General features: G+C 29.5%; 7 protein-coding genes across 11 annotated transcripts; 4 read left to right on the top strand and 3 right to left on the bottom strand.

Annotated features, from left to right (window-relative positions):
• Positions 1-9: 9 nt before the first annotated feature.
• LOC126915682 (TBC1 domain family member 23) lies at positions 10-5073 on the bottom strand. Its single transcript, XM_050720566.1, has 9 exons — positions 4803-5073; positions 4088-4308; positions 3808-4012; positions 3481-3717; positions 3035-3410; positions 2757-2970; positions 2378-2689; positions 1894-2026; positions 10-1826 (listed from the first exon to the last, which is right to left on the bottom strand). The coding sequence occupies exons 1-9, from the start codon at positions 4829-4831 to the stop codon at positions 1553-1555; spliced, it is 2001 nt and encodes a 666-aa protein (XP_050576523.1). The 5' UTR covers positions 4832-5073; the 3' UTR covers positions 10-1552.
• An 866-nt stretch (positions 5074-5939) lies between these two features.
• Positions 5940-9062, top strand: LOC126915683 (mitochondrial import receptor subunit TOM70). The gene is made up of 8 exons (XM_050720567.1): positions 5940-6383; positions 6782-6955; positions 7034-7241; positions 7329-7470; positions 7574-7925; positions 8076-8300; positions 8387-8607; positions 8727-9062. The coding sequence occupies exons 1-8, from the start codon at positions 6141-6143 to the stop codon at positions 8890-8892; spliced, it is 1731 nt and encodes a 576-aa protein (XP_050576524.1). The 5' UTR covers positions 5940-6140; the 3' UTR covers positions 8893-9062.
• A 671-nt stretch (positions 9063-9733) lies between these two features.
• Positions 9734-14676, bottom strand: LOC126915687 (UDP-N-acetylglucosamine--dolichyl-phosphate N-acetylglucosaminephosphotransferase). 2 transcript variants are annotated; one of them, XM_050720575.1, is made up of 7 exons: positions 14495-14676; positions 14275-14389; positions 13728-14173; positions 10603-10791; positions 10460-10530; positions 10218-10381; positions 9734-10025 (listed from the first exon to the last, which is right to left on the bottom strand). In XM_050720575.1, exons 1-7 carry the CDS (start codon positions 14671-14673, stop codon positions 9960-9962), a joined length of 1230 nt encoding a protein of 409 aa, XP_050576532.1. In that variant the 5' UTR covers positions 14674-14676; the 3' UTR covers positions 9734-9959. The 2 variants fall into 2 exon arrangements, with proteins under 2 accessions (XP_050576532.1, XP_050576533.1); XM_050720576.1 differs by lacking the exon at positions 9734-10025 and having other exon boundaries at positions 10300-10381; positions 10464-10530.
• On the top strand, positions 11326-13630 carry LOC126915686 (beta-1,4-mannosyl-glycoprotein 4-beta-N-acetylglucosaminyltransferase). 3 transcript variants are annotated; one of them, XM_050720574.1, is made up of 3 exons: positions 11326-11711; positions 12043-12283; positions 12354-13630. In XM_050720574.1, the coding sequence occupies exons 2-3, from the start codon at positions 12125-12127 to the stop codon at positions 13479-13481; spliced, it is 1287 nt and encodes a 428-aa protein (XP_050576531.1). In that variant the 5' UTR covers positions 11326-11711; positions 12043-12124; the 3' UTR covers positions 13482-13630. The 3 variants fall into 3 exon arrangements, with proteins under 3 accessions (XP_050576531.1, XP_050576529.1, XP_050576530.1); XM_050720572.1 differs by having other exon boundaries at positions 11994-12283; XM_050720573.1 differs by having other exon boundaries at positions 11326-12283.
• Positions 14677-14757: 81 nt separating the features above from the next.
• On the top strand, positions 14758-17543 carry LOC126915684 (E3 ubiquitin-protein ligase RNF14-like). 2 transcript variants are annotated; one of them, XM_050720568.1, is made up of 5 exons: positions 14758-14903; positions 15623-16501; positions 16564-16792; positions 16901-17073; positions 17231-17543. In XM_050720568.1, the coding sequence occupies exons 2-5, from the start codon at positions 15623-15625 to the stop codon at positions 17510-17512; spliced, it is 1563 nt and encodes a 520-aa protein (XP_050576525.1). In that variant the 5' UTR covers positions 14758-14903; the 3' UTR covers positions 17513-17543. The 2 variants fall into 2 exon arrangements, with proteins under 2 accessions (XP_050576525.1, XP_050576527.1); XM_050720570.1 differs by lacking the exon at positions 14758-14903 and adding an exon at positions 14934-15225.
• Positions 17544-17922: 379 nt separating this feature from the next.
• Positions 17923-20032, bottom strand: LOC126915685 (tubulin alpha-1 chain-like). Its single transcript, XM_050720571.1, has 3 exons — positions 19869-20032; positions 19202-19424; positions 17923-19121 (listed from the first exon to the last, which is right to left on the bottom strand). The coding sequence occupies exons 1-3, from the start codon at positions 19869-19871 to the stop codon at positions 17995-17997; spliced, it is 1353 nt and encodes a 450-aa protein (XP_050576528.1). The 5' UTR covers positions 19872-20032; the 3' UTR covers positions 17923-17994.
• A 1899-nt stretch (positions 20033-21931) lies between these two features.
• Positions 21932-25194, top strand: LOC126915681 (coiled-coil and C2 domain-containing protein 2A-like). Its single transcript, XM_050720565.1, has 3 exons — positions 21932-24109; positions 24194-24348; positions 24431-25194. The coding sequence occupies exons 1-3, from the start codon at positions 22471-22473 to the stop codon at positions 24968-24970; spliced, it is 2334 nt and encodes a 777-aa protein (XP_050576522.1). The 5' UTR covers positions 21932-22470; the 3' UTR covers positions 24971-25194.
• Positions 25195-25969: the final 775 nt, after the last annotated feature.

The raw sequence follows: 25969 nt of genomic DNA, 5'->3' as shown, positions 1-25969 counted from the left end.
AAAAAGTGCTTTACAATATACTATAATTTATTAAACTTCTATAATTTTTTACGTAACAATTATCCCGCCATTCATGCTTTTCATCCGTCGTGGAAGCACATAAATAGAAAAAGTTTCTATTATACATAGAATTCATTATTGTGTATCAAGAAATATGTTACAGATACTATTGTTACAAATATTAACAATGCTGATATATTATCTACAAGATCAAAAGTTTCAATAATTTTATTAAGTATACATTAAATTATGTTTTTATAATCTTTAAACGTAGAATAGACGCTAATGTACATCATAAATAATCTCTGTAATCTACAATGGTGGAATTAGAACCATACTGAAACGTGTGTTCGTAATTTACACAAAAATGAACGTATGTTGCGAACAATATTGACCCGCATTACAGAAAGACAACGCAACAGTGTGCACGAAAACTCATTATGAAGATGATTTCTATTGATATATTATTACCAGTATAGTCTTAACAATAAATTCGGAAAAAATCGTATTAGATACTTAATATTTTAAATACAAATTTCAGAGAAAGAGACAGAAAAATCTCGCTATGAAAGATTTTTGTATGATATATGTTCGAAAGATCATAAATCGTAAACTTTAAAAATTCTTCGAAATATAATCAGGCAGTGTAATAAGTATGCCTGTAAAAGTGATACAACTGTTTACTTTTCAATATATTTTGTACCTTCTGTAAATATTTTATAAAGACATTTAGTGCAAGACTATATGCTATAAAATGCAAATATTATAACCATTCTGTTAACGTTTCTCGAATCGTATTACATTAGGACCAATCATCAGTTCATTATAACATACAGATACTATGTAGTAATATATGTATGCATGAAATGCCATATTAGCTTGTGATTTAAAGTTTTTAGTGTCCTGTAAGGGAAAGAAATAAATTATTTCGCGTTTCTATAAACATTGGTATCACATTACGAATCATATTTATGTAAAGGAATCAATGATATTTTAATTCATGGCACGTTACACTCCATCGTAGATAATCACATCAATGATTTGCAGAGTCCATTACCTCTCCTATTCATTTTTATAGTAAGGCCACTGTTTAGCCATATGTAAAGTAAATACTAAATCAAATATTATTAATATTGATATGATATTCTTACAAAAAGCAATAGGAAAAATGCAGTTTTATGAAAGTAAAATATTTTTGAGAACATTAAGAAAATGCGTGAAGAAAGATGGTAAGCGTAAATATAACTGATAAAAGTAATGACTTAGTATAAACCACCAAAATCTTAGAATCCAAGTACAAATCGTGTTAGCCATTTTATCGATGGTACATTATATTAGTTTCATATACGAAACATTCGATTTATCGTTAAAATCTTTCACATACTATTTTCTTTAATTATACTAATATTACACGTTGTATTTGTAGTACCATTTAATTAAGAAAATTCTAGCCGATCGAACAAATAAAAAATTTCATTTCGGATATTCACTCGATAAAATTTGTTTAAAACGAATAAAATTTCATCACTCGCGTACCAGCGCGTACTCAATATCAATCTGATGTTTCCAATTGTTTTAAAATCTGTTGCGTGATCAATCTAGTAGCCTCACTCGCATTAGGAATAAGAAATTTATCCATATCTGAAATAACCGTATCGTTATATTCCGTTGTACCGTATTTAAATGTAATCAAATCCGAGTGTTTCCTTCTAGATGTTATTTTTATGACACTCGTCAACGGACGTTTTACAATTACATGTGCTGCACCTTTCCTTTCTTGTATTTCCCGAAGTACTATAAGGTGAGTATCAGTAATCAAAAGTATACTGAAAAAAAATGTTTTTTTTAATATTAAGTAACAAAATAAATTAACACTTTGATTTAAATATTCACCTATCACAAAGATCTCCATTGACTTTCACTTCTTGACATTTAAAGGAATATAACAATTTTGGATCCTTCAGCCACTGTTGGATAGATACAACTTCAATAGGTTCTTCACTTTCGTTATTTGTCATTGTCATATCTGCGGTACATAATAATTATAGAATATTAATAAAATAAATAAATAAAGATGTATTTGCAATTTATTATAAAACTGCATTATCCCATCAATGCTACAACACTGATATAAAGCATAACTCTCGTATGATTCTTGATTAACACTAACTGCTTCTCAATAATCTCGATTATATCATAACTCTTATAAATTTCACATTGCATCTCTCCACGTGCATTCTACAAATCGCTCTTTATTCACAATTGATACTTTAACATAAATATTCGCTCAAACCATGAGTTTTGTATAAAATAATTTGAAATAGTAATCAATCAAGCGTGCAATTTAAGGAATATCTGAATTCAAATAAGAACGTACCCAATTCTTGATCATCATCTATACTAAATACAGGGCCTGTCTTTTTTTGTCGCTTAACAAAATCCAAGTCTTTGCCGTTCCTATTTTCTATGTTATTATGAATACTTGCTGACGGATTGACGATATAATCGAATAATTTTCCCTTTACTTTTTTAATTTTTCCAAAGAAATCGGAATTATTATTTTTAACTTTCACAGGGCTTGTTTCATTTGAATTTGTCTCCGAAATATTAGCACTGCATACTAAACAGTGCTGTGAATTATGATCAACAAGACTAGAAACGACTTCATCACCAAAGTATTCGTGTATGGCTGAAATAATACGGCAAAATAATTATTTTGAATCAAATATTTTAAATGAATATAATATAATAACTACCTTGATATCCTGATGTGACCATACTAACATATTGGGTATGTTTCTGTAAAAAAGATGCAACTACCATATGCGTGTAACGATCTTCCTCTTGTCTACCACTTCCTAAAAAGCAAAGATGTTCACCACCAGCTTGCGATCCAACCGCTAATGCTTGGCGTTGTGCTTGCAACAATCCTTGTACTGCTGTGGCAAAAGCAGCAGGTTCTTGAAGCATCTAAAATAAAATTTATAAATTTAAAAAGAACTTCTATATATAAAAAAGACAAAAAAGAACATACCAAATTACAATCTAGATGAAATGCAGTTGGTAAATGTCCTGCATTGTATTGTTCAGCAGGTCTACAGTCTACTAAAAAGAACTTGACCGATTCAACCGAGGTATTAGGTATGGACGGACTCTCGATAGAATTTTCAACTAATTCTTGGGCTGATACGGGTAAGCAAAGCGCATGAGATATACATTTTTCATCAAAACCATCGCCAAATATAATAGGATATAAATCTTGTTTAAAAGATGATGGTGTCTTCATTGCATAATACTGTGCCAAAGAGCAAAAGTCTGTCACATCTTCTGCTTCCAATGCACAGGGCATAGCAGCAATCGCGTCTATTATACTTTGTTTATCATTATCTTTCATACTTAAGATTTGCTCCCTATAAAAAGTAATATAGTAAATTTCATAGTAATTTCATTTTAGGAAGAAGTGTTTTGTAATTCTCCTACCTAGCATTTATTACCATGATAAGTGAAAGGAATAACATAAAAAATGGATCAGCTTGCATGAAATATAGATCCCACATTGTACAAACAGCTGGCAATGAACATACGCCAGCAAATAGCGTAGTTACCCATCCTTTAGTATATTGATCAGGAGATACTCTTTTCGTATCCAAGAAAGAACATAATTCTGGTTCATGATAGAGTAATAATAGTCTTAATACAGAACTGTATGTTTCACCCCTGTAAGCATAAAATAATATCATTACTTATAAGAAAGATAAGGAAAGAGCAATGGTAGAAGAAAGGAGAATTAATTGTGAAATATTATACCTAGGTATATAAAAGTCTATTATTGCTTCAAATAAATTATATGTTGCACTTCGTGGAAGTTTTAAAGCTATTAAGGGGCCCAACAGCTCTATCCAGCCATTTCCTCTCTTATATTGTTTCCCTTTACTTTTACAATAAAATGTTAAAATAGACTCTAAATCAGAAACAACAGAAACTTTGTCTTCATCATCGTTTCCTAGTTTTGCTACAACAAAAATATATTCTATAATAAGAAAGATATATATAAATAAATCGTATAATGTGTATGCAAATAACTTACCAACCAATTGCTGACAATCATCACGTATAATATTTTGTTCTGGTAAATCAAAAACTTCATTAAATTGACTTAATTGATTACCCCGATCGATAACATCTAAACATGCTTGCCATACATCATGTCTTAAATTTGCAGGAACAGCTTGTCCCTTACAAATTGCATATATGTCGGATGCTGATGGTGCTTCTGTATCAAGTAAAGCTGCTTCTAGCTCCAATACCCTAAATGTTTATCTCATATTTAAATTCATTTATTATAATAAACAAAATTTGTTCAACTTTGTGCTATTATTCTTTAGTATCGATAAAGTGTAAGATACATAATATAAATATTACAATATATAACAAATGTTTATATACTTTTTCACAAGATAGTTAATAAACATTTGCAAACATATGAACAAGCTTAAAGAAGTATCCACCATACTTTTTCTTTAACCAGGAAGGATTAAGAAAAAATTTATTAAACAGAATGATATGTAAAATTTGCATATAATCATACGTAGAATTATTTATTTTTGGTATGCTAGTATTGCTTTTCAATATAAGAAGAAAGTAAGAAGATAAAAGTACTGCAAGACGTCAATCGATATTAAATCGCAAAAAAATAAGTTGGAAAATTTCATTGATGAAACGAACGACTAAAATTCATGTTTATTGAAATAAAGAATTCCTTCTCGTTTGAAAAATATAAAGAAATTTGAAAATTAGCTCACCAGGTGTTTTCATCTTCTTGTAGTGCCATTTTGGTAAACGTCACACTTGTATCGTAGTGTGCAAAATCGTGGATTCGATATAAATTACAATTTTCTACAGGAGAATAAACTTTTTCTATCAGTTAGCATTCTTCGTCGAGTTTTACAATTTTCATCACATTTCTTATGGTTTACGTTCTGTTTAAAATTCAACGATCTATAGATAACACAGACGAAAGTTCGCTCTTGTTGACAAATCGTTGCCATCTTTTAGATAAAATTGTTATATGTGTAACAAAACGCGCGAATATTTAATCATCCTGTTTTACATATATTAGAAAGAATTTATTTTCATAATAATACATTTATTTATATATAATAATGGATTTAATGATATAATAAATTATACAATATGGATATATTTGTTTATAACATAAGTTTATTTGTAACAAGTAAAATTCCATTTTTAATCAATAATCAATATTGTATAAAATAAACATTACTCCTTTTAATCTTTAATAAAAAAAACGTTATTTTAGAACCTTATATCATTGATTTAATCTAATTTATTGCGGTTGTATTACGAAATGTTTGTATAGTAATAGTATACCAAGGAAAATGATAATCCATTCTTATACGATATATACATTAACTTGAAAAGTATTTAAACATTTACCGTAGAAACCATACCATATGTATATGCATTATATAAAACATTTTGAAATTTCATTATCGCTGTAATGAGATCCAATTATCATAATTATACCGTATATTCTATATATAGATTTTAAAATCGGTTTCAAATTTTATTAATATATTCATAATAATAGTTAGGTTTCATTACTACTGTTTTATAATGTTAATGAAATTTTGTTATGTTTCGTATAACACATATATATATTATATAATATATAATATATAATATATAATATATAATATATATAATTTATAAAAGGTTTCTACAAGTGTTTGAATACCTTCATGAGTCACTGAAAACAGAACAATGATCATTTTCAACTATAATTCAATGGTAAAATGAGAAATTGTTAAAATTCAACGTTGTCGAGTATGTATATCGGCCTTAATACATACAATATTGCCACGGTCGTATACACGAGTACTTTGTGACTGCAACCGTTGATTACATTTAGCGCTAGATTCACACAGCGGCGAAAATGTGTACTAAACGATTCGTTTCTTCGAGGATTCGTCTGCAAATGCCTATAGTGATCTCTCCGCATGGTCGCTCGACTTTATATTAGTTCTCACTGTTCGTTTTTACATCGGTGAGATTAGAAGAGCAAGGTGAAATCGAGAGAAATCCTTGATACTTGAGGACAGCGAGAAATTCGCGACAAAATGACGGGAGCAAGTGGCGCGAGCGTGGCCGGTAGTCCGCTGCCAAAATGGCAACTCGCTTTGGTTGTTGCGGCGCCGGTAGCGTTGGGTCTTGGTTACATGTATTTTAAAAACTCTAAACCGTCATCGAAGCCTAGTCGCGGTAAATCGAAAAACAACTTGGAGAAAAATGGCACGACATGCGCCGATAAACAAATATCAATCGACACAGAGAATCCACCAAAAAGCACCAATGATGCAGAGGTTAGGAACATTTTGATTATTACATTTTCATTTTTGTTTTATCAATAGATGGTGAATGTTTATGCGTTTATAGGGAATCTAAATGTGCAGAAATGTACATAATACAATGAAACATAAAATATGTAAAGTGCTTGATATTTAATAGATAATAGGAAACAAATCTCTTTTAACTTCTATTTCTTTAATTATGAAAATATTTAGTTTTATAAAAATATGATTTTGCATAAATAGACTATTTACTATAGACTATTACTATTTACTAGACTAGACTATTTACTATTATTCATATTAATTTCTGATTTATTAAATCGCTCACAGTGAGTTAAGATGTTGAATAACTTATAAAGATAAATTATTATTATACATCTTGTATACTAAACAAAGGTATATCATTGTAGACTCCATTGGAAAAAGCTCAGAAATTAAAAAATCTAGGGAATGAGCAATTCAAAATAGGAAAATACGACGAGGCAATAAGTTACTACAATAACGCAATTGAAACTTGTCCACAAGAGAATTCAGAAGATATAGCTACTTTTTATCAAAATAGAGCAGCTGCCTATGAACAACTGGTAATTTATTATTCACAGATGTTACAATATTGACATCAATGTTAGTTTAAATTATATATTACTAATGACATGTTATAGAAAAAATATAGTAGTGTAAAAGAAGATTGTACAAAAGCCTTAGAATTAAATCCAAGGTATGCAAAGGCATTAATACGTCGAGCAAAAGCAATGGAATATTCCAATGAATTAGAATCAGCTCTAGAGGATGTCACTGCTGCTTGTATTTTGGAAAATTTTTCAAATCAAACTGCAATGATAATGGCAGATAGAGTTTTGAAACGATTAGGTAAATTGTACATGTAATATGAGGTTATGGCATTAAACAGACTTAGGTAAAATATAAATAGAGATATGAATTTGAAATTTCTTTTAGGTAGACAACATGCAACAGAATATTTGGCAAACAAGAAATTAATTATGCCTAGTAAATATTTCATTAAAACATATATTATTACTTTCCACAAGGATCCCGTTTTTTCAATGCTTCAAGATACTGATTATAGTGATATATCGCCGTAAATATTCATATTATTTTCACTTTAATTTGCTTAATTATTACTAATTTATATAACTAAAATTTTATATGTTTGTATTTGGTGATTGTGTGTTGTGCTTTAGGGGTTTTGCTAAAGCTTTACAACATATAAAAGAACAAAAGTATGAAGATATAATACCAATCTGTACTGAAGAAATCAACAGTTCTGATCCAAATACATTGCCACATAAAATAAAAGTATTACTCTTACGAGCTACATTTTACATGTTATTAGGACAACACGATGCTTCAATTGAAGATTTTGAAATAATTATAAACGATGAGAGTATTTCAAAAGACATAAAAGTGAATGCCTTAATAAAGAGAGCTACCTTATTTATGCAATTAGAAAATCCAGACAAGAGCTTTTGTGATTTTGAAACTGCTGCCGGACTTGATCCTGAGTGTGGCGATGTTTATCATCATAGAGGACATGTATCAATTTTTATAATTTTCTATGAAATATTTAAAAAATCTGTTAAATATACATAATTAAGTGAAACAAATAAACAAAATTGTAAATATGACAGTACTACTATTGTATTGTAATATGATAATTAAAAAAGATGTATTATTCGATTGTAGGTAAATTTAATTATGGAAAAGATAGATGAAGCCAGACAAGATTTCAGAAAGGCTGTTGAATTCAATCCTGACTTTGGAATAGGATATGTACAAAAATGTTACGCGGATTATCGTTATGGAATAGTAGAGAGAAGTAAAGAAATAGTAGAAGAAGCCATGAGAAATTTTGAAGCTGCCTTTGAGAAATTCCCAAACTGCTCAGAATGTTACACTCTCTATGCCCAGGTATAAATAAGTATTCTAAATATTCTAAAATCACTACTAAATTATATAGAAATTCACTATATTTTGCCGGATGTCTTATGATGTAGATGTTAACGGAATTACAAGAATATCAGAAAGCAGACACTTACTTTGCTAAAGCAATTGAAAAAGATCCAATTAATGCTACAGTATATGTACATAGAGGTTTATTACAACTACAATGGCAAGGTAATGTTGAGAAAGCTATAGAATATATTAATAAAGCATTGGAGATGGATGATAAGTGTGAATATGGATATGAAACTTTGGGAACGATTGAAGTTCAAAGGTAAATTGAAATTTAGAAATACATATCTCTTCTTTTGGTAGATAAGTGTAAATAGATAAGTAGCATGTAATAGCAACTTTTATATATTAATCTGAAACATAATTTCAATTTCTTAATAGAGGAAACGTAGAGGAAGCGATAAAACTATTTGATAAGGCCTTAACATTAGGTCGCACGGCTATGGAACTTACACATATATTCAGTTTGAGAAACGCCGCAAAAACACGGCTCACGCTAAAAGAAAGATTAGGTTCTGATGTAATGATGAATTTCCAGAATATTTAATAAGTTTTTATAAATCTATTCTGATTAAATTCAAAATTTCAAATTAGAAATATATGTGGTTACCAGAATTAAAGAATCAAGTTTCATATACGCAATGTGAACATAATTTTGTACAGGGTTTTAATAGAAGTTCTGCAATAATAGAATCATTCATTGATTTTGCAACTATACACATGTGTATTCGTTCATTATTCGATTCATAAACTTACCTATTCTATGAAAATTTCAAGTATATAATAAGAATCGATCATGGTTATTTTGTAATTACTTTATTATAATATCTTTTGCCAATAGTTTCTATAAATAAGACTTTTGAAAGTTGCATTTACGAAATATTTAATTTGTTTTCATTATATCTAAGATACTACAAAAGATAAAACGCCTATTATTGCCATAATCGCTGATTTAGAATTTTTGTAACAAAAACTTATATACCATTTGCGTTATTCGTCTGTTTCACGAATTTTTCGTAATTAATTGTGTTTAGATTACTTGAGTGTCCTAAAAATTCTTTGCTATATTTAGAAAAGTATATTTTATACGTGTAACTGCTACTGTGAGCGCGCGCGAAAGATAGAGAGAAAAAGATAAAAAGCAATTGAAAACTTGCATAATTTAATAATAATTTATAATAGTTTAACAAATCTCATAATCATGATAAAAAAAACTGTATTTTGTATTATTTTGTGTATAAAGCTTATAAAACATTTTTAATCAAGTCATGTATAATTTATATATAAAAATATTAATATGTTATATTATTTTCCAAATGTTATAAAGGTTATTTTATTCTAACCCAATTCCCAGTTCATTGTGATGTTTATAATTAAAGATCATTAAATGTTACAAGAAATAAAGGAACATTTTATTTCCTGATAATAGTGTAACAAAATAATATTCACATAATCCAAAGCTGTTAATAAATATACATTAAGTAATAATAATTACAAAGTATGAAAGTACATTTATATTGGAAAATTCTTCTATAAAAGAAGTTTAATATAACAGATACACTATTTCAATATGAAAAAACAAAATAACTTTGTACTTTCTAAATATGTATTTTTTCAAACCTCATAGAAAATCGAAGCAAGAGGATATCTTATGAGAAATGCTAATGAACTGCTAACAACCTGAAACATTAATAAATTTTAACGTATTAGAACTCACTGTGTAAATGGCAAATATTCAAAGCATTTGCACTTCTGTACAAATGAATAGATTAAATATGATATTTTCATATTTCCTGTAGGAAACTAAGAATATTTAAGAAACTATCAGAAACTATTTTGTTAAGCTTCAGGCATAAAATATTAATGTCTTACCTGAATTAGCAACAAAATCAATGTAAGTGTAGGTTCATTCATTGGGCCAGTATTAATAAGCACGAAATTAATTAGTGTCAAATTATTACAAGTAACAATACCTTGATCATCTTCTTGCCATTTTATTATATTTAGTTTCCTAAATATCCATGCTATGAATTTACCTATGAAAGAAATTCGTTTAAATTTGTTAAATTAAACTCATATTAATATATATGTATATAAAACATATATTTTCATACCCACAGAACCAATATCCTTTTTATTGAATACTGTAGTACTAATATCTAACTTATCAGTTTCTTTATTGTATCTGCAAATAAATTGTATATGTAATACCTCATAAAAAATAATACAAAAAAATAGTTGATTTTTTGAAACCTACTTTGGCAATCTATGTCTAGGACATGGTATCAAATGAAATAATTGTGGTACACTATAAAGAAAGTTAATTATTTGTGGAATAAAAAATAATAAAGTTGTTTTACTGAAATGTCCAATTATACCAACAACAGCAAATGTCATTCCAGATAAATAACAAAAAGTATCACCCACAAATACCTGTGCTGGGTACCTTGAACAAAAAGATGAAATCTTTAAAAAATTAATTTTATTGTGTATTGTCACATTATGTACTACTATTTATTATTAAAGTGAAATAAAAAATAAAAAATGGTAATCTCTTCTAACAGACTAAAAGAAAAGAGTAAGAATAGCATTTTAAATAATATATATCTCTTTAAAGAAAACAAAAAGATTAAATAAAAAATAAATTCCATAAATAAATTATAGAAATTCTAAAATTAGATATTTCTAAAGTACACTGAAATTCCTAAATATAAATTGAATTCAATACAATATATTATTATCATATCAATACAATATTATCATTTATTGTACATAAAATATTTATTTTCAAAAGACACAAAGAAATTAAATAACTAATATTAAGTATCTAAAAGTTATACAAAAAATTCTGCTTAAATATATTCGATCCAAAATTAATTTCTATTTTCTATCTTCTTTCGTTCGTTATTCGTATTTCTGCGAATAATAAATCTTTCTGATTAATTAATTGATACTTGGAGACGCGTGCGCCTTGAGTGAAGTTACGATCGCGCTTGATACGGAAGTAAGGTAAAAGAGGTTGAGTACAAGGAAGCATTCGGGCGTGGTTTTCCAACTGGTTACGCTCCTTTCGGCAGGCGGTCCAGGAATACTTCTTGTGGATGCTAATGGAACGGCGGAATATCTTTCAATAACAAATTCGATCAGTCGGGGGAGGTGAAAATATGTGGCATTATGATGCGAACGATTGTACGATCAGTAAAATACAAAAAGTTGGCTAGGAAACGTTGTTCTATTTGTTGAAGAAGTTGTCAATGAATGATTGAGGCCATTTAAAATTAAATGGCACGTCGGGGAGCGGTGACATCTCGATTTAAACGTCACGACGCGAAGGCATTCACATCATCATTTGCGTCAGACTATATTGTGAGTTTCGTATACGAATTATGTATACTTTGTATTAGAAACCTCGTTGAACATTATTTAACGTTGTAATTAATAGCCGAAATTTATCAACATATGACAAAAATTGCTCTTTATATGTAAAAGAAATTTTTAAATAAAATCTGGCAATAAATTTTTTACTCTTTTTATATTTTAAACATGATTTCTAAGTGCTAAATATCGGTTGTTAAATATAAAAAAAAAAAAAAATGTAAACTATCATTGGTATACAATGTATCATCAAGTTAAAACTTCATTTCATAGACTTATACGTACATTGACTGTATACATGCTTATGGATGGGCCTCTTTAGCAACGAAAATGTTATGATTAAAGTAAAATTCCTAGAAGGTGTAAGATGAAAAATTAACAAAATTAAAGCAAAAAATAGTGCCATGCAGCCCCGCCTAGATGGGAAACTGGCCTTACTATATACATTATTAGTTCTCCAAGTACTGATTGTTATGATTTATGTGGCTACAACTCCACCTTCTGAATTAACTATGTCTACAACTCATACCTCAGTTACATTTGTAAAATTCGAAGAACAACAGGTAAGATACAAGTTATTTTATATGTTATTTTTAAGTCTAACAAAAATTTTAAGCATATATTAAATTTCAGGAACCAAAAATTCGACTAACTATTCATAAAAAGTTTCCCATCTACCAGACAATCAATGAAGAAGTAGTACTAAATGAGATCAAGACTTTCACTCTGTTTGAAGTATACAATCATACAATATGTTGGAAACATGGAGTGGATGATCAAAAAATGAGAAGTAGCGAAGACCTTCAGAAATGTATTTGTATTCATGGGTGGCATGGCTCTGACTGTGGTCAACCAGAAGTCGTCTGGAGAGCAATCATGGCATCAAAGCAAAATGTTAATCTAAAGCATCGTAAAATTGCTAGACGTATTATTCATACATTTTTTCTACATGAACATAACTCAGCAATTGCAGAAGTGATAGTAGAAGAACTATACAATGTAGTGGATCTTTTTGTAATCTGTGATTTCAGTAATGCAGAGGATAATTTTCATCATAAGCTATTTAAAGGTTTATTACGACAGAAACAAAAGAAAATTTTATATATTAATATAGCAACAAAGATGCACAAACCATCGAGAATAGTATCTAAATACATTTGGGACAAGCTGAAGACTGTAGTACGAAATTTAAGGGATGATGATATTTATATAACGACTGAACCAGAACAAATATTAAACTCCAGGGCATTAATGTTCCTCAAAGTATATAATGGATGGCCACAACCTATTGGTTTTAGATTAAGATGGTCTGTTTATGGATTCTTCTGGCAACATCCACTTAAGACAACGATAACAGTTGGTGCGTGTACAATTGGATTAATGCGTGAAGCTTATCAATCAAATTCTATTATGTTAGAACAACTGGAAGGAGATTTGAGTGAAAGAGATAGCCTAGGCCTAGTAATAGGAGATTTAAATCATTATGGAGGATGGTACTGTTACCTATGTCAGGCACCTGCAAATATTATAACTAATTTGCATAATAAAGTTAAATCCAAAGAAATTCAAATAGAAAAAACTATCGACGTACCGTTCATCGAGGATCTAATAGGAAGTGGATTATGGTTAGATGGAAAAACTAATCTCTTAAGAGTCTCTAAATCTCAGGACCTCTATTTTGCGCCTGAAACAATACTTAATAATACATGGAAATACGACTGGCTAGTAGAAAATTTCTATGCTAAATTAGACTATTATTGACATATTGGTCACACCTGACTGTGATATTAACTCATACTCAATACTCAATGTAAACTATATAATATTGTACTGAATTTATATACCAAAATAATATGTTGAATGAATTGTGAATGTTAAATGATTTATATACATATAACTTATAAAGAAAACAGTTGTAATTACTTTTTCTTATTTAAATATCATTTTATATATTACCGAAGAATTTAATTTACACATTATTATTTACCTATTTTATATATAACTTACCAATTAAATTTTAGTAAGCCCAATGATGTTGCTATATATGGAAGCATGAAATACAATGAAAATTGATGTGCTTTCCACAGATCTCCTGATAGCTCTATTATATTAAACAAAAGAATGCTTATTGAAATTACTAAGCTCTGTCCAACTTCTAAACCATTTATACCAGCTAATATGTTTATAGCATTTGTGCAAAACACTGCTAGCATCCCCATATATAAATAATAAAATACCCAAAGATCCACTGAAAGACCAAACCATGGTCTTAAGGGTTTTGGCACAATAATTAATGTAGAATTAAAATTAATGTAATACACCATTAAAAGTGGTAAGGAAGCAACAGTAGGTAATAATAATTTGTGCCTCCAACGTAGGTCTAAAACATCATCAGCAAACCCCAAAAGTAACATACAACAAATTGAGAGTAAAGCTGCCAAAAACTCCATAAACTGTAATTGACATTTGATATATTATCATTTATTTAATTAAAATTAATACTAAATTTTCCATATAAGACATGGACATCCAATGAAAATTGTTTGTTGCATACCTCATTATGAGGGAAGTTTATGTCATTAAAAATATAGTTTGTAAATGGTACAGGAATAAAAAGAAAGAGCGTTATAAGAAAAAGACATCCAGTGACAACACCTAAAGCTTCGGGCCTGTAAAAAAATTGACATGTGCAAATTACCTGTAGCGAAATTAGTGCCCATCAGAAGAAATGAAGAGGCTACTAAAAATTATGAGACTAAGAAAAATTCACTCACACTTTTTCACCACTCTTCTTATTCATATCAATACCGTATAGGTTAGCTTTGACAAACATATCTTTTATCTTCGGTATTAAACGTATAGTTAAAAAGTACACAGTAATCGACATCGCGAAATTTATTAAAATTGGGAAAATAAATTTCCAACTGTTGTCATTGTATATCACATTCAACATTTTGAAGATCGTACGAAAACAACATAAAACGAATCATGTGTCTAAACGAATGATTGACGTGGCCTATTACTGATATTACTAATTATGTATTGTTTTTTTGTGTAGATAGTGTAAATACAGTAATACTTCTTTTAAAATAGTACACTAAAACTCGATGTGTTAATGTATACATTTTTTCTTTTCAAATGTGAACATATCGAACGCTTAATATTCTCAGGAAAATTACATAGGTAGGGGAAAAAATTCGTTAGGAAATTTAACTTCGAATCGGGAAATTTTCAATAACAATATACTAACAAGATATTTTTATTTGTTTTACCTATAATTCTGTTACATAATATTATTATATTTTTTCGATATTTTACAATAAAAACAATACTTTCATTTTTGTATGTGACTGAAAATTCTTACGTATTACATCAAATTTTATTAATGGTTAAGATTTAGCTTAAAAATTACACTTTATTCTTACTGTTTGTTTTTGGTGAAAATTTCTTTGAATAAATATATATTCGTCGTTAGTGCATATATTTTTCGCGTAATACGATTGAGGTAATGTGATGTTGCAATATTGAAGTATTTGTTATACAAATATGACTAATTAATTTACATTCTTCTTTTCTGTTTTTGATTTTGATACAAATTATCAATTGTGATGTTTAATTGTAATTAAAAAGTCAGATATAACATTTTTTCTTTCTTAAATGACTTTTAATATTATTTAACCTAGAACTGTCAAATATAAAGTATATCTTTCTTTGCAATGAAAAAATAAAATGAAAATAGCACGTTACAAATTATATATATAGAAATTTATATTATTAGTTACTTATAAAATTTGTACGTATACTGTACATACAAATTTTATACATCTTTTGTTAAGTTTTGTATTATTTCAGTGCAAATTTAATCTTATATTTTTCTACAATTGATTATCTAATTTATACAGATGGATAGTGAAAAGCAAAAAGATGAGATTGTTGCGTTGGAAAGTATTTACAATTCAGAAGAGTTTTCATATCACAAGGAGAATGATCAGTACCAATGTACTTTTACAATATTCATAAATCTTCCTGTAGATTATCAAGCAACATACAAGGATTGTAGGCAAGTGGATGAACCGGAACAAAAGATTAAAATATCTCATTTACCGCCATTAAAGCTTCATGTACTTCTACCAAAAAATTATCCTTCGGAGTTGCCACCTAAATTTACTTTATGCTCATCTTGGTTGCATCTCTCATTGTTAACTAAACTATGTAAAAAATTAGACAAGTTGTGGGAAGAAAGTAAAGAGCAAGAAATATTATTTACATGGGTAGCCTTTCTGCATGATGAAACTTTAGAATTCTTGGATATACAAGACAATCTTAATATGAGTCCTGCTTACACACGTTATAAAGAAACTTTGGAAATAGCACATATCATTCATAAGAATAAAATAGATAATATAGACAAAGAATGTACAATTGAAGGTGCAAAAAACGCCATAAAGAAAAAAGTTAATGACAAGCAGTTAGGTAAGTTAGTAAGGAAATATCATGATAAAAGGGCTGTATTAGATTGTCCTATTGGAAGAAACCCAATACAAACACTGATCGATTACAATGAGAAACGTAACCAAATTGAATTCAAGAAAAACTTCTATACTTGTAAGATTTGTTTTGTGGACAAATTAGGAGAGCATTGTACACAATTTTTCCCTTGTGGTCACGTATTTTGTAAAGATTGCATAGCTGGTTACCTAGAAATAAGAATCAAAGATGGAAATGTGCAAAATATTTATTGTCCAGAAGAAAAATGTACCTCTGAAGCAACTCCTGCACAGGTGAATTTTTTTGTTCATTTCAAAGTCTGTTTCTATTCCTTTGATAATATTAATGTTTTCAGATAAAAGACTTAGTAAGTTCAGAATTATTTGCAAAGTATGATTCTATATTATTGAATGCCACATTAGATACTATGGGAGACATAGTATATTGTCCAAGACGTAATTGTCAGTATCCAGTTAGTCGTGAACCAAATGAACAAGTGGCAAATTGCCCAATCTGTCAATATGCATTCTGCATTTATTGCAAAATGGTGTATCATGGCATAGAACCATGCAAAGTTTATTCAGGTATATTTTTGCAAAATATTACTTAATGTTTAAAATCATTAAATGATTGCTCATGATATGTAGTATTGAAAACATTAATATTTCAAATATATTTACTCTATTATACAGCTGAAATACATAAAGTGGTAGCTGAATATCAAGAAGCTCCTGATGATAAGAAACAGCAAATGGAACAACGTTATGGTAAAAAACAACTCCAAACTTTGGTAGAAAATGCTATGTCTGAGAATTGGATTAAAAGTAATAGCCAAAAATGCCCTAGATGTCAAGCTGCTATTGAGGTATTATCTGATAATAAACAATAACGTTATTTAATATACACATATGTAATACAGAATGATCTGTTTGCTATAAAGATGGTATTGCCTTTGAGTTAACTCAATGGGATCACTCTGTATGAAACAAGTACATTGTTTATATAATGCAATTATTTCACAGAAATCAGATGGTTGCAACAAAATGGTGTGTTGGCGATGCAATACATATTTTTGTTGGTTATGCAGCACTGTTCTCAATCGTAATAAGCCATATGAACATTTTCAAGATATGGATTCTAAGTGCTATAACATGTTATATTATGGAATGCCAATTGAAGATAACGATGACGAAGGAGATAGTGACGACGACATAGGAGATGACGTATATATGTGGCATAATTTCCAACTGTATCCAAATTATGAATCAGAAGATGAAGATTTTTATGAGGACATTGTAATATAAAATGAAAATAAAACACGAATATACACGTTCAGACGATTAGTGACCATTATTGCTTCGTAAATTATTAATTCGCGAATGAATGTTTAAGCTGTAGGCAATACATAAAAAGTTGTAAAATTTTGTTTACATAAATAGCACCTGTTTTCCGCATATTGATATATAAACGTGTTTGTACGAAAGAACGTAAAATATGTATATCTTTACCGATTTATTATATAAATACCAGTTAAACAAGTAATTATTTTTTCAGAATTTTATAAAAATTTTTGTATAAAATATTAATATGTATATCTAAATTACGTGGGAAAGAAGTTACAAAGATTGTAAACGATACTTACGAATGTATAAATAAAAAAAGACAATTATTCAACATAAAAAGGTCTAGGATTTTTTAATATAAGGACACATCGTTGCTGAAGACAATCTGTCTCTTTATTACCAAAAAAAAAAGATATCAAAACAATTGTAAATACTCGAGCTATTTAGTATTCTTCGGCACCTTCTCCTTCACCTTCGGCGGAATCCATGCCGACTTCCTCGTAGTCTTTCTCAAGAGCCGCAAGATCTTCACGAGCTTCGGAAAATTCACCTTCTTCCATACCTTCGCCGACATACCAATGGACGAATGCACGTTTAGCGTACATAAGATCGAATTTATGGTCAAGACGGGCCCAGGCTTCCGCGATAGCAGTCGTGTTTGACAACATGCAAACGGCACGCTGTACCTTGGCAAGATCACCACCAGGGACCACAGTCGGAGGCTGGTAGTTAATACCAACTTTAAATCCAGTTGGACACCAATCGACAAATTGAATAGTACGTTTTGTTTTGATGGTGGCAATCGCAGCATTTACATCTTTGGGTACGACATCGCCTCTGTATAACATACAGCAGGCCATATATTTTCCATGGCGAGGATCGCATTTCACCATCTGATTGGCTGGCTCGAAACATGCGTTCGTAATCTCTGATACAGAGAGCTGTTCGTGATATGCCTTCTCTGCGGAGATGACAGGTGCGTACGTTACCAAAGGGAAATGAATCCTGGGATAAGGTACTAAATTAGTTTGGAATTCAGTCAAATCGACGTTCAGTGCACCGTCGAATCGCAGAGAAGCTGTGATGGAGGATACAATTTGGCCGATCAGTCGATTTAAATTAGTGTACGTAGGTCTTTCAATGTCTAAGTTACGGCGACAAATATCATAGATGGCTTCATTGTCAACCATAAATGCGCAGTCGGAATGTTCAAGAGTGGTATGCGTGGTCAGAATTGAATTGTATGGCTCAACGACTGCAGTGGAGACTTGTGGAGCAGGATAGATTGCAAATTCCAGCTTCGATTTTTTGCCATAGTCTACAGAAAGTCGTTCCATCAAGAGAGAGGTGAATCCAGAACCAGTGCCACCTCCAAAGGAATGGAAAATAAGAAATCCTTGAAGACCAGTACATTGATCAGCCAATTTACGAATTCTGTCTAAGACAAGGTCTACAATTTCTTTTCCAATTGTATAGTGACCACGAGCGTAGTTATTGGCCGCATCTTCCTTGCCAGTGATCAGTTGTTCTGGATGAAACAGCTGACGATAGGTACCAGTACGTACTTCATCTTAAATAAGAAAATCAATTTGGTTACAAATTTATATAAACAACTACATCTTATAATGTAACAGAACTAAGGATATTAACCAACTACTGTGGGTTCTAAGTCAATGAAGACTGCTCTTGGTACATGTTTCCCTGCACCAGTTTCACTAAAGAAGGTGTTGAAACTGTCATCACCCCCACCAATGGTTTTGTCAGATGGCATTTGGCCATCAGGCTGGATGCCATGCTCCAGACAATACAATTCCCAGCAGGCATTACCAATCTGGACACCAGCTTGTCCAACATGAACTGAGATACATTCACGCTAAAATAAAGATACAAAATACATTTATAAATTACAGAAATAACTAAATATTCCATATTTAACAACCCCCATACTTAAATTTTTAATAATAATGAATATCAATTTTCTTCAGAATGATAAATTAATATGTCAATGCTCAAAGTTCAATGAACTCAACTGTTAAAAAAAAAAGGATCATTATAATTCGAATCATTATAAAAACAAATTGTTTAAATAGGTATATAAAACATGAGAAAACGAATATATACAATAAAAAGTTAAGATATTAAATAAAGAATAAAAGAAATAAAAAGAGATTCCAAAAATACGTTAACTCAGCATAAAGCCGGAAGCCGGCCGGCATTTAACCGTTACAAGATGGCTACTTTCTTTCCAGTAGTGTATCATTATCTTTTTACCTTTCTTTAACATTCTTTAAAATATAAAAATGAAATTAAAACTTACCATTTTGTAATGTAAAGTCTTTCAAAATTCTTCACAGAAAGAAATAGAAATAGACGTAAGACGTCGATAGTTGGCTCAAGCAAGTAATGGAGCTTTTGCTAACAACTACGGCACCTCCGCCCAAAAATCAGAATGCATCACCGGCTCCTAGCACGGGTATTTATACCTTCGGTAGGCAACTTCGTCACCGTACGCTGATTGGTCGTCGGTGGCCTCATTCCCTTTCGTGATTGGTCTTTTTTCGACCGCAGTACCCACGGCAACTGAACACACAGTCCTTATACGGAAAATATAGTCCCTCGTATTAACGATATAATTGCTTGTTTCTCTGATATTAGACAATATGTTTATTTATTATGTTAGATTAAATGAACAATAATAAAAATTAATTTTTAGCCAAAGCATCTGAACAAACTTTAGGAAAATGAGTATAATTTTTATAGAAAAATGTAGTTGCGATGCGCGACAGTTTCTTCCATATTTGGATTTTGCATTTTTATTGGTGACTCATGTAACTCGTGTAACTCTTGTAATAAAATGTAATGTATTTTTATCCCGAAATGTCGCAAATCTAAAAACATTATTTCAGAGATAATAGATTAAAGATTACTAAAAAATTATTGCTTTTCATGATACATAAATAATGTTAAGTAATGTTTCATGTTAAATAATATAACATAAATTAGTAAATATATATATATATATATATATACATACGTATGTGTTATGAATAATTTAAACATTTGTTAATTTTTTTACTATTTCCCATTACATTTAGCATCTGCTTGGGACGGTAATTTAATTTGCATATAAATATAAAATATAAGGATTTTAAAATGTAAATTATAAAATGAATAATAATTTTTTATTAAACTGTACATTTGTTTATATTTTCTTAACTTTTCCTGTATGAAGTTTATAATCGTGTATATTATAGTAAATATGCAATATATGTACCTTCAAAAGTACATTTAAATATTTTAATTCACAGAAACAATTGATATTTAATATTTCGATACAATATTATAATACATAATATCATAAAATATATTGAAATGTAGCATGTGTATTAAAAAGGACATAGAACCTTTCGAGTTGGCGAGGTGTATGGGATCTTATAATATGTATTTGTATTATGTACACCCATATTAGGTATTGATCTTGTCTCCGTATACCGGGTGTCCTACAAATGTGAACATAACTGAATTTTCCTAAAAATATATTAAAACTGCTACATTGCACATTCCAGGAAAACAGTTTTAGTTCTTATAATCAGGAAATAAAAAATAGCACCAAAATTAACATACTGAAATATTAATAACAATAAAAAAATAATAAAACTGAGAATAATATAATGTGAAAATATTCAAACATCTGATTTAACGTTATAAGTTTTAAACAAAATTTGCGAATGTATACTGTACTTTACTAGCAACTATTTAAGTCATTAAGCAGATACGTTAATTTGTTATAAGAAAGATAACATAAGACTAAAGTAAGGAATGCATCCAAGATTGACATGTAAACTTCGGTAGATTGATTATACGATGAATTGTAGTTGATCTACTTCCTGCCCACAAGCATAGACCGTATCCGCTCTCTATTCTTGATTCTGCGATCTCACCTTACTGTGGTTTCTGACCTCTTTACAGTTTTATATCTCTTTTGGTCTTGTGAAATCTTTCAATCGTAAAATCATACAAGAAATGCAACTCGAATGATAATAAAACAATTCACTCGAATATATTTTCTTTATTTCATTTGATATAGCGAGGTTATCTTTAAAATGGATAGAATCATGTCTATCTCTATAATTTTTTACATATATATATTATCAATTCTCAATTGAAACAAATAGAATAAATTACAGATTCCGCCTTTATTAGCCAAACTCTCTATTACTAATTTTAGTTCTACTAATTCTTGGCCATATATATCGATGATTAGATTATTGAGAATGAAATCACGAATTTCCTTTCACAGCCTACACATATTTCAGTATTAAAGAATAAGAAGCGGTACAAGTATTTTCCATCTTATGATTGAATACTATGGTAGATAGCTGCCCCTAGGATGTACATTTTAATATAGTGCTTGTTAATTTTAACTTTGTAAAGCAGTACTTGCGTTTATGCCTTTATGTTTTTCTATCATACATTTCTTTATGTATTTCATACGTAAAATTTTGCAGAGTTGTTATTCTTAAACTAAATATAATTTCTAAGTTCATCGTTCTAATTTGTAAAGAGTAGAGTAAATTTATTGATATTTTCTTTCTAAGATCAATATCTTAATTTACGAGATATGAAATTCTATTTGTACTGTATACTGTCTATGGTATAATTTAACTTTAAATATAGTCATTAAATTGATAAAGGTTGAATTATTTAGTAAGAGGATATTGGTAAAGTTTTGAATTTCTAGATGGCGCTTTCATCACTTACACGTTGCTAGGCAATCTTTTTAAAATAAACATTGAATTGTGATGAAACGAATGTAAATGAATGAAATAATAAAAATATATCAATTATATTGATATTTTTGCAACAAATTTCTATATATATATATATTTACAGTAATTGATTAAGACATTGTTTTAAATATGTTCAAGAAGGATATCGATTTCATTAAGGAATATGCACAACATACAGAAGATAGAAAAGAACAAGATTTAAGTCTTTATTATGCATATCCTACTATAAATAAAATTTCAGAAATCAATGTTCTTACTAATGATACTAAAAATCTGCGAAAATTATGTCAAGAAACTGCATTAGTTGAGGATGGATTATATTCTTCTGATCATCCATTTGTTTACAGTGACATTAAACTTTCTGAACTTAGTAACATGAAAGTTTTACAATATGAATCAAAACGAAAATTCTCTGGCAAATTGTTAGAAATTGTAATTCGTGAAGTAAACATTAATACCAATCAATCCAATTCTATAGAAATCACATCTGTTTATCTGTTATTCAAAAAGAAAATTATATGTAAGGTAAATAGTCCCTTTAATAGAAAGATGCATAAATTGTTAATAAAGAGTTCAGAATGCAATAATCTTTCTACACAAGTACACACTAAAAGTGGTCAATCTAGCATCTTACCATTGCCGTTGCCAAAACGCAACATTGAGAATCATACAGCAGAAATAGATTTTGCAATAAGTGACAATTTTGGTAGAATATATGCTGGAACTGTCACTTGTACAATTACTTTACGTAGTTATGGTGAAAATGAACAAGAGTCATACGCATCTCATCTTTATAAATTAAGTAATGATCCAAATGATCCACAAAATCATTTGTCTTTACTCAAACCATCGAAAAGTATTCATAAAAATCAAGTGAAATACTTTTTACTGGAAGACCCAGCATTAACTTTTGGTAGAAATTCAGAATTTATCACACCTAAGAAAAGTCAAACAGAGGAAACAAAATCTCCAGACATAGTCATAACAGAACAACCTGCATTTTCTTTGCTCAATATATCATTCAGGAACTTATTCCAAGTTAAACACCCACTAGAATCATCATCTGGTACCCGTAGACATCATACAATAGGAAAAACAATTTTGTCTGTAACTATCCTGCGAGGAATAGAAATACCAATTAGAGAAGAGTCTGCATTAGTTCAACCATTTGTAGAAGTTGAGTGGGGTAATACAGCACACGCAACAGCCATAGCAGAAGGTTCAGCACCTATATGGCACCAAACAATGTACTTTGAGTTACCAAGACAAAATGAAGAGCATTGTATAAAGATTCGCCTGTTTGATCAGCATCCTGTTTGGGGTCAACAGTGGATAGGTGAAGCCAGAATTCCTCTTGAACATCACAGAAATTATCAAGAACTTGAACGATGGATTACATTATCTCCATTATTTAGCCCAAATTTGTTATTTGGATACATACAAGCTAGTCCTGGCCAATCATGTACTCGTATTTATGTTCTGATGAAAATGGATCATTCAAGTATTCCTAAGTCGGTTGAAAGTACTACTATAAATACATTATTGAAAGGAATTCAACGATGTCTCGTTACATCATATAAAATTAACGGCGTCGAAAATCCGAAAGATGCTGCAAGATTAGTGATGCTTGTACCATCGTTACCTAATCATTATGGGCCGATCACTCCACGTCAAACATTGAACATACGTAAAGTGGATCACTATGGAAGAGCAACTCTACTTGCAGTATTATTACAAGGTTTCAATCTGCAGACATACGTTTTATTAGGTGTGTAGTAATTGTACTTAGACTACTATGGTTTTAATTGTAAACAAAAGAAATGTATTAATGATTTTTATATTAATATAACAGGTTCTTCTCAAATAAGTAAATGGACGTCATTTGTTTTAAGTATCAGTGAAAACGGAATATATACGCTATGGGATGCAGAAGTTGGAAAATGCTATAAATTAGATGATAGCCATTGTCCTTTAATGAAGGTGTCTCGATTAATTAATCATTCTGGCGTTAGTATTATTGTTGTTACACATCAATTTATTTAAAATAATATTAATTTTTTGTAATTATTACGAATAACATATTTTTTAGATATGGGAAAATTTGCAAAAATCTATTTTGGCCCATAATCTCAAGTACGACGTGAAATTAAGCAAAGAATGGCGATTCGTTGACATTACGACGTCAACTAAAAATGATCATACTGTGCAAGTATTAGATTTAAGTATTACAGAGGAAGAACTAAGGCAAATTAAGAAGACCGCTATGGATTTAGAGCAGGCCTTAAAAGATAAGTTAGCTCATTGGCGTAGCACAATTGGTTTAACGACGATCTTTAATCGACATGCAATAACTATTTTACGAAATTTTATTTCTAAAATAGAACCTTCTTCAGAAGTACAATTAGATAAAAGGGATTTGAAACAATTATACAGAGCTTACCACGTTCATGGTTTTATTTTAAACAAACGTGAATGCAGCATCGATGATTTGAGTGAGTATTTACATGCGACGAAGATTTATAATATTAATGATCCAGTTGAATTTGCTGTGGTATGTCAGATACAGCCTTACATCGGTAAAATTTCTTCGATTTGGCTGGCTGTTATAATTCTTAAAAGTCGTGATTAGTTGTCTGTACGAATTAATATTAATTTCTATATTAAGTGACATATTAATTAGAATTTAGTATTTAGTATTGATTATATTCGTTTATTGCATATTTTTATATTGCATTAAAATTAATATTACAATGTTCAAGTAGGATAGTTATTCTTTTTATCATATTCCGAAATTTTGTATAAGGTTTTGATAAACAAACTAATAGAATATTAAACTTTCGTAAAATAACGTAGCATTTTTTTATTATCGAATTATTTGTTTCAATAATATATAATAATTGTATATGAGATTAAAAGTTTATGATACAATAATTTTATAAAAGAATTAAAAATTACAACTATTGTCTTTTTAATTATGTTACCTTTTTGTAAAAACGCAAGCTTTTATAATCCTAATTTTTGTAAATTCAATATACATTTTTATCAAATTTGTGTGTATAATACAGTAGTCCTTGGAAAATTTTTTTAGATTTTGAGAGATTATGAGAGAATCAGTGAATACCCATAATTTATTTACTTATTTTGTTTCAAACATTCATGTAAGGATAAAGGGTTTTTTTTCGTTAATGTTATTCATACCTGTTGCAATAGTACAAAAAAAGTGGGTAGACCATTTTTTCGAAATTTTAATCAAACGAAACTCGGCATCTTTTATTCCGGAACTACAGCATTATATCATCCAGTGAAATTTAATATAAGAAACAAATATCCTTACAGTAACAGACATTTTAGCCTGATTTTAATACGTACATGTTTATGTTATAGTGACAATATACAACATAATACATTTTTATAACCTCTTTTATATCTAAGTTTATCTGTTGGTTCGTGTCATTTTTTTTTAATGTTATTGGAAAGTTATAGTGAACAAATATTATTGGAAATGAACATAATGCATCTTTTAGTTTTTTGCATTGCACAGCAATGCCGTTTTTATAACAGTTGCAACGTTCTTTACATATTACGCCAATAATGAAATGTATTAACAGTGTTTTGTTGACTAATAATG

This window comes from Bombus affinis, chromosome 4, assembly GCF_024516045.1.
Source record: "Bombus affinis isolate iyBomAffi1 chromosome 4, iyBomAffi1.2, whole genome shotgun sequence".
NCBI classification, from domain to species: Eukaryota; Metazoa; Arthropoda; class Insecta; order Hymenoptera; family Apidae; genus Bombus; species Bombus affinis.
The sequence above is the reverse complement of the archived record's forward strand: the minus strand, read 5'-3'. Positions and strand labels throughout refer to the sequence as shown.

Bases quoted from the DNA above. Each gene is read 5' to 3' on its own strand.
- LOC126915681 (XM_050720565.1), top strand. From the start codon at position 22,471: ATGTTCAAGAAGGATATCGATTTCATTAAGGAATATGCACAACATACA. The intron at 24,110-24,193 runs GTGTGTAGTAAT...TTAATATAACAG, and splicing joins GCAGACATACGTTTTATTAG to GTTCTTCTCAAATAAGTAAA. The intron at 24,349-24,430 runs GTTAGTATTATT...CATATTTTTTAG, and splicing joins GATTAATTAATCATTCTGGC to ATATGGGAAAATTTGCAAAA.
- LOC126915686 (XM_050720574.1), top strand. From the start codon at position 12,125: ATGCAGCCCCGCCTAGATGGGAAACTGGCCTTACTATATACATTATTA. The intron at 12,284-12,353 runs GTAAGATACAAG...ATTAAATTTCAG, and splicing joins TAAAATTCGAAGAACAACAG to GAACCAAAAATTCGACTAAC.
- LOC126915683 (XM_050720567.1), top strand. From the start codon at position 6,141: ATGACGGGAGCAAGTGGCGCGAGCGTGGCCGGTAGTCCGCTGCCAAAA. The intron at 7,471-7,573 runs GTAAATATTCAT...GTTGTGCTTTAG, and splicing joins GATTATAGTGATATATCGCC to GGGTTTTGCTAAAGCTTTAC. The intron at 7,926-8,075 runs GTATCAATTTTT...ATTCGATTGTAG, and splicing joins TTTATCATCATAGAGGACAT to GTAAATTTAATTATGGAAAA.
- LOC126915685 (XM_050720571.1), bottom strand. The intron at 19,122-19,201 runs GTTAATATCCTT...TTCTTATTTAAG, and splicing joins CTTAGAACCCACAGTAGTTG to ATGAAGTACGTACTGGTACC.
- LOC126915687 (XM_050720575.1), bottom strand. From the start codon at position 14,673: ATGTTGAATGTGATATACAATGACAACAGTTGGAAATTTATTTTCCCA. The intron at 14,174-14,274 runs GTATGCAACAAA...TGTCAATTACAG, and splicing joins TAAACTTCCCTCATAATGAG to TTTATGGAGTTTTTGGCAGC. The intron at 10,382-10,459 runs GTATGAAAATAT...TTTCTTTCATAG, and splicing joins AAAGGATATTGGTTCTGTGG to GTAAATTCATAGCATGGATA.
- LOC126915682 (XM_050720566.1), bottom strand. From the start codon at position 4,831: ATGGCACTACAAGAAGATGAAAACACCTG. The intron at 4,013-4,087 runs GTAAGTTATTTG...TTTTTGTTGTAG, and splicing joins TGATTGTCAGCAATTGGTTG to CAAAACTAGGAAACGATGAT. The intron at 3,411-3,480 runs GTAGGAGAATTA...TACTTTTTATAG, and splicing joins ATCATGGTAATAAATGCTAG to GGAGCAAATCTTAAGTATGA.
- LOC126915684 (XM_050720568.1), top strand. From the start codon at position 15,623: ATGGATAGTGAAAAGCAAAAAGATGAGATTGTTGCGTTGGAAAGTATT. The intron at 16,502-16,563 runs GTGAATTTTTTT...TAATGTTTTCAG, and splicing joins CTGAAGCAACTCCTGCACAG to ATAAAAGACTTAGTAAGTTC. The intron at 17,074-17,230 runs GTATTATCTGAT...ATTATTTCACAG, and splicing joins GATGTCAAGCTGCTATTGAG to AAATCAGATGGTTGCAACAA.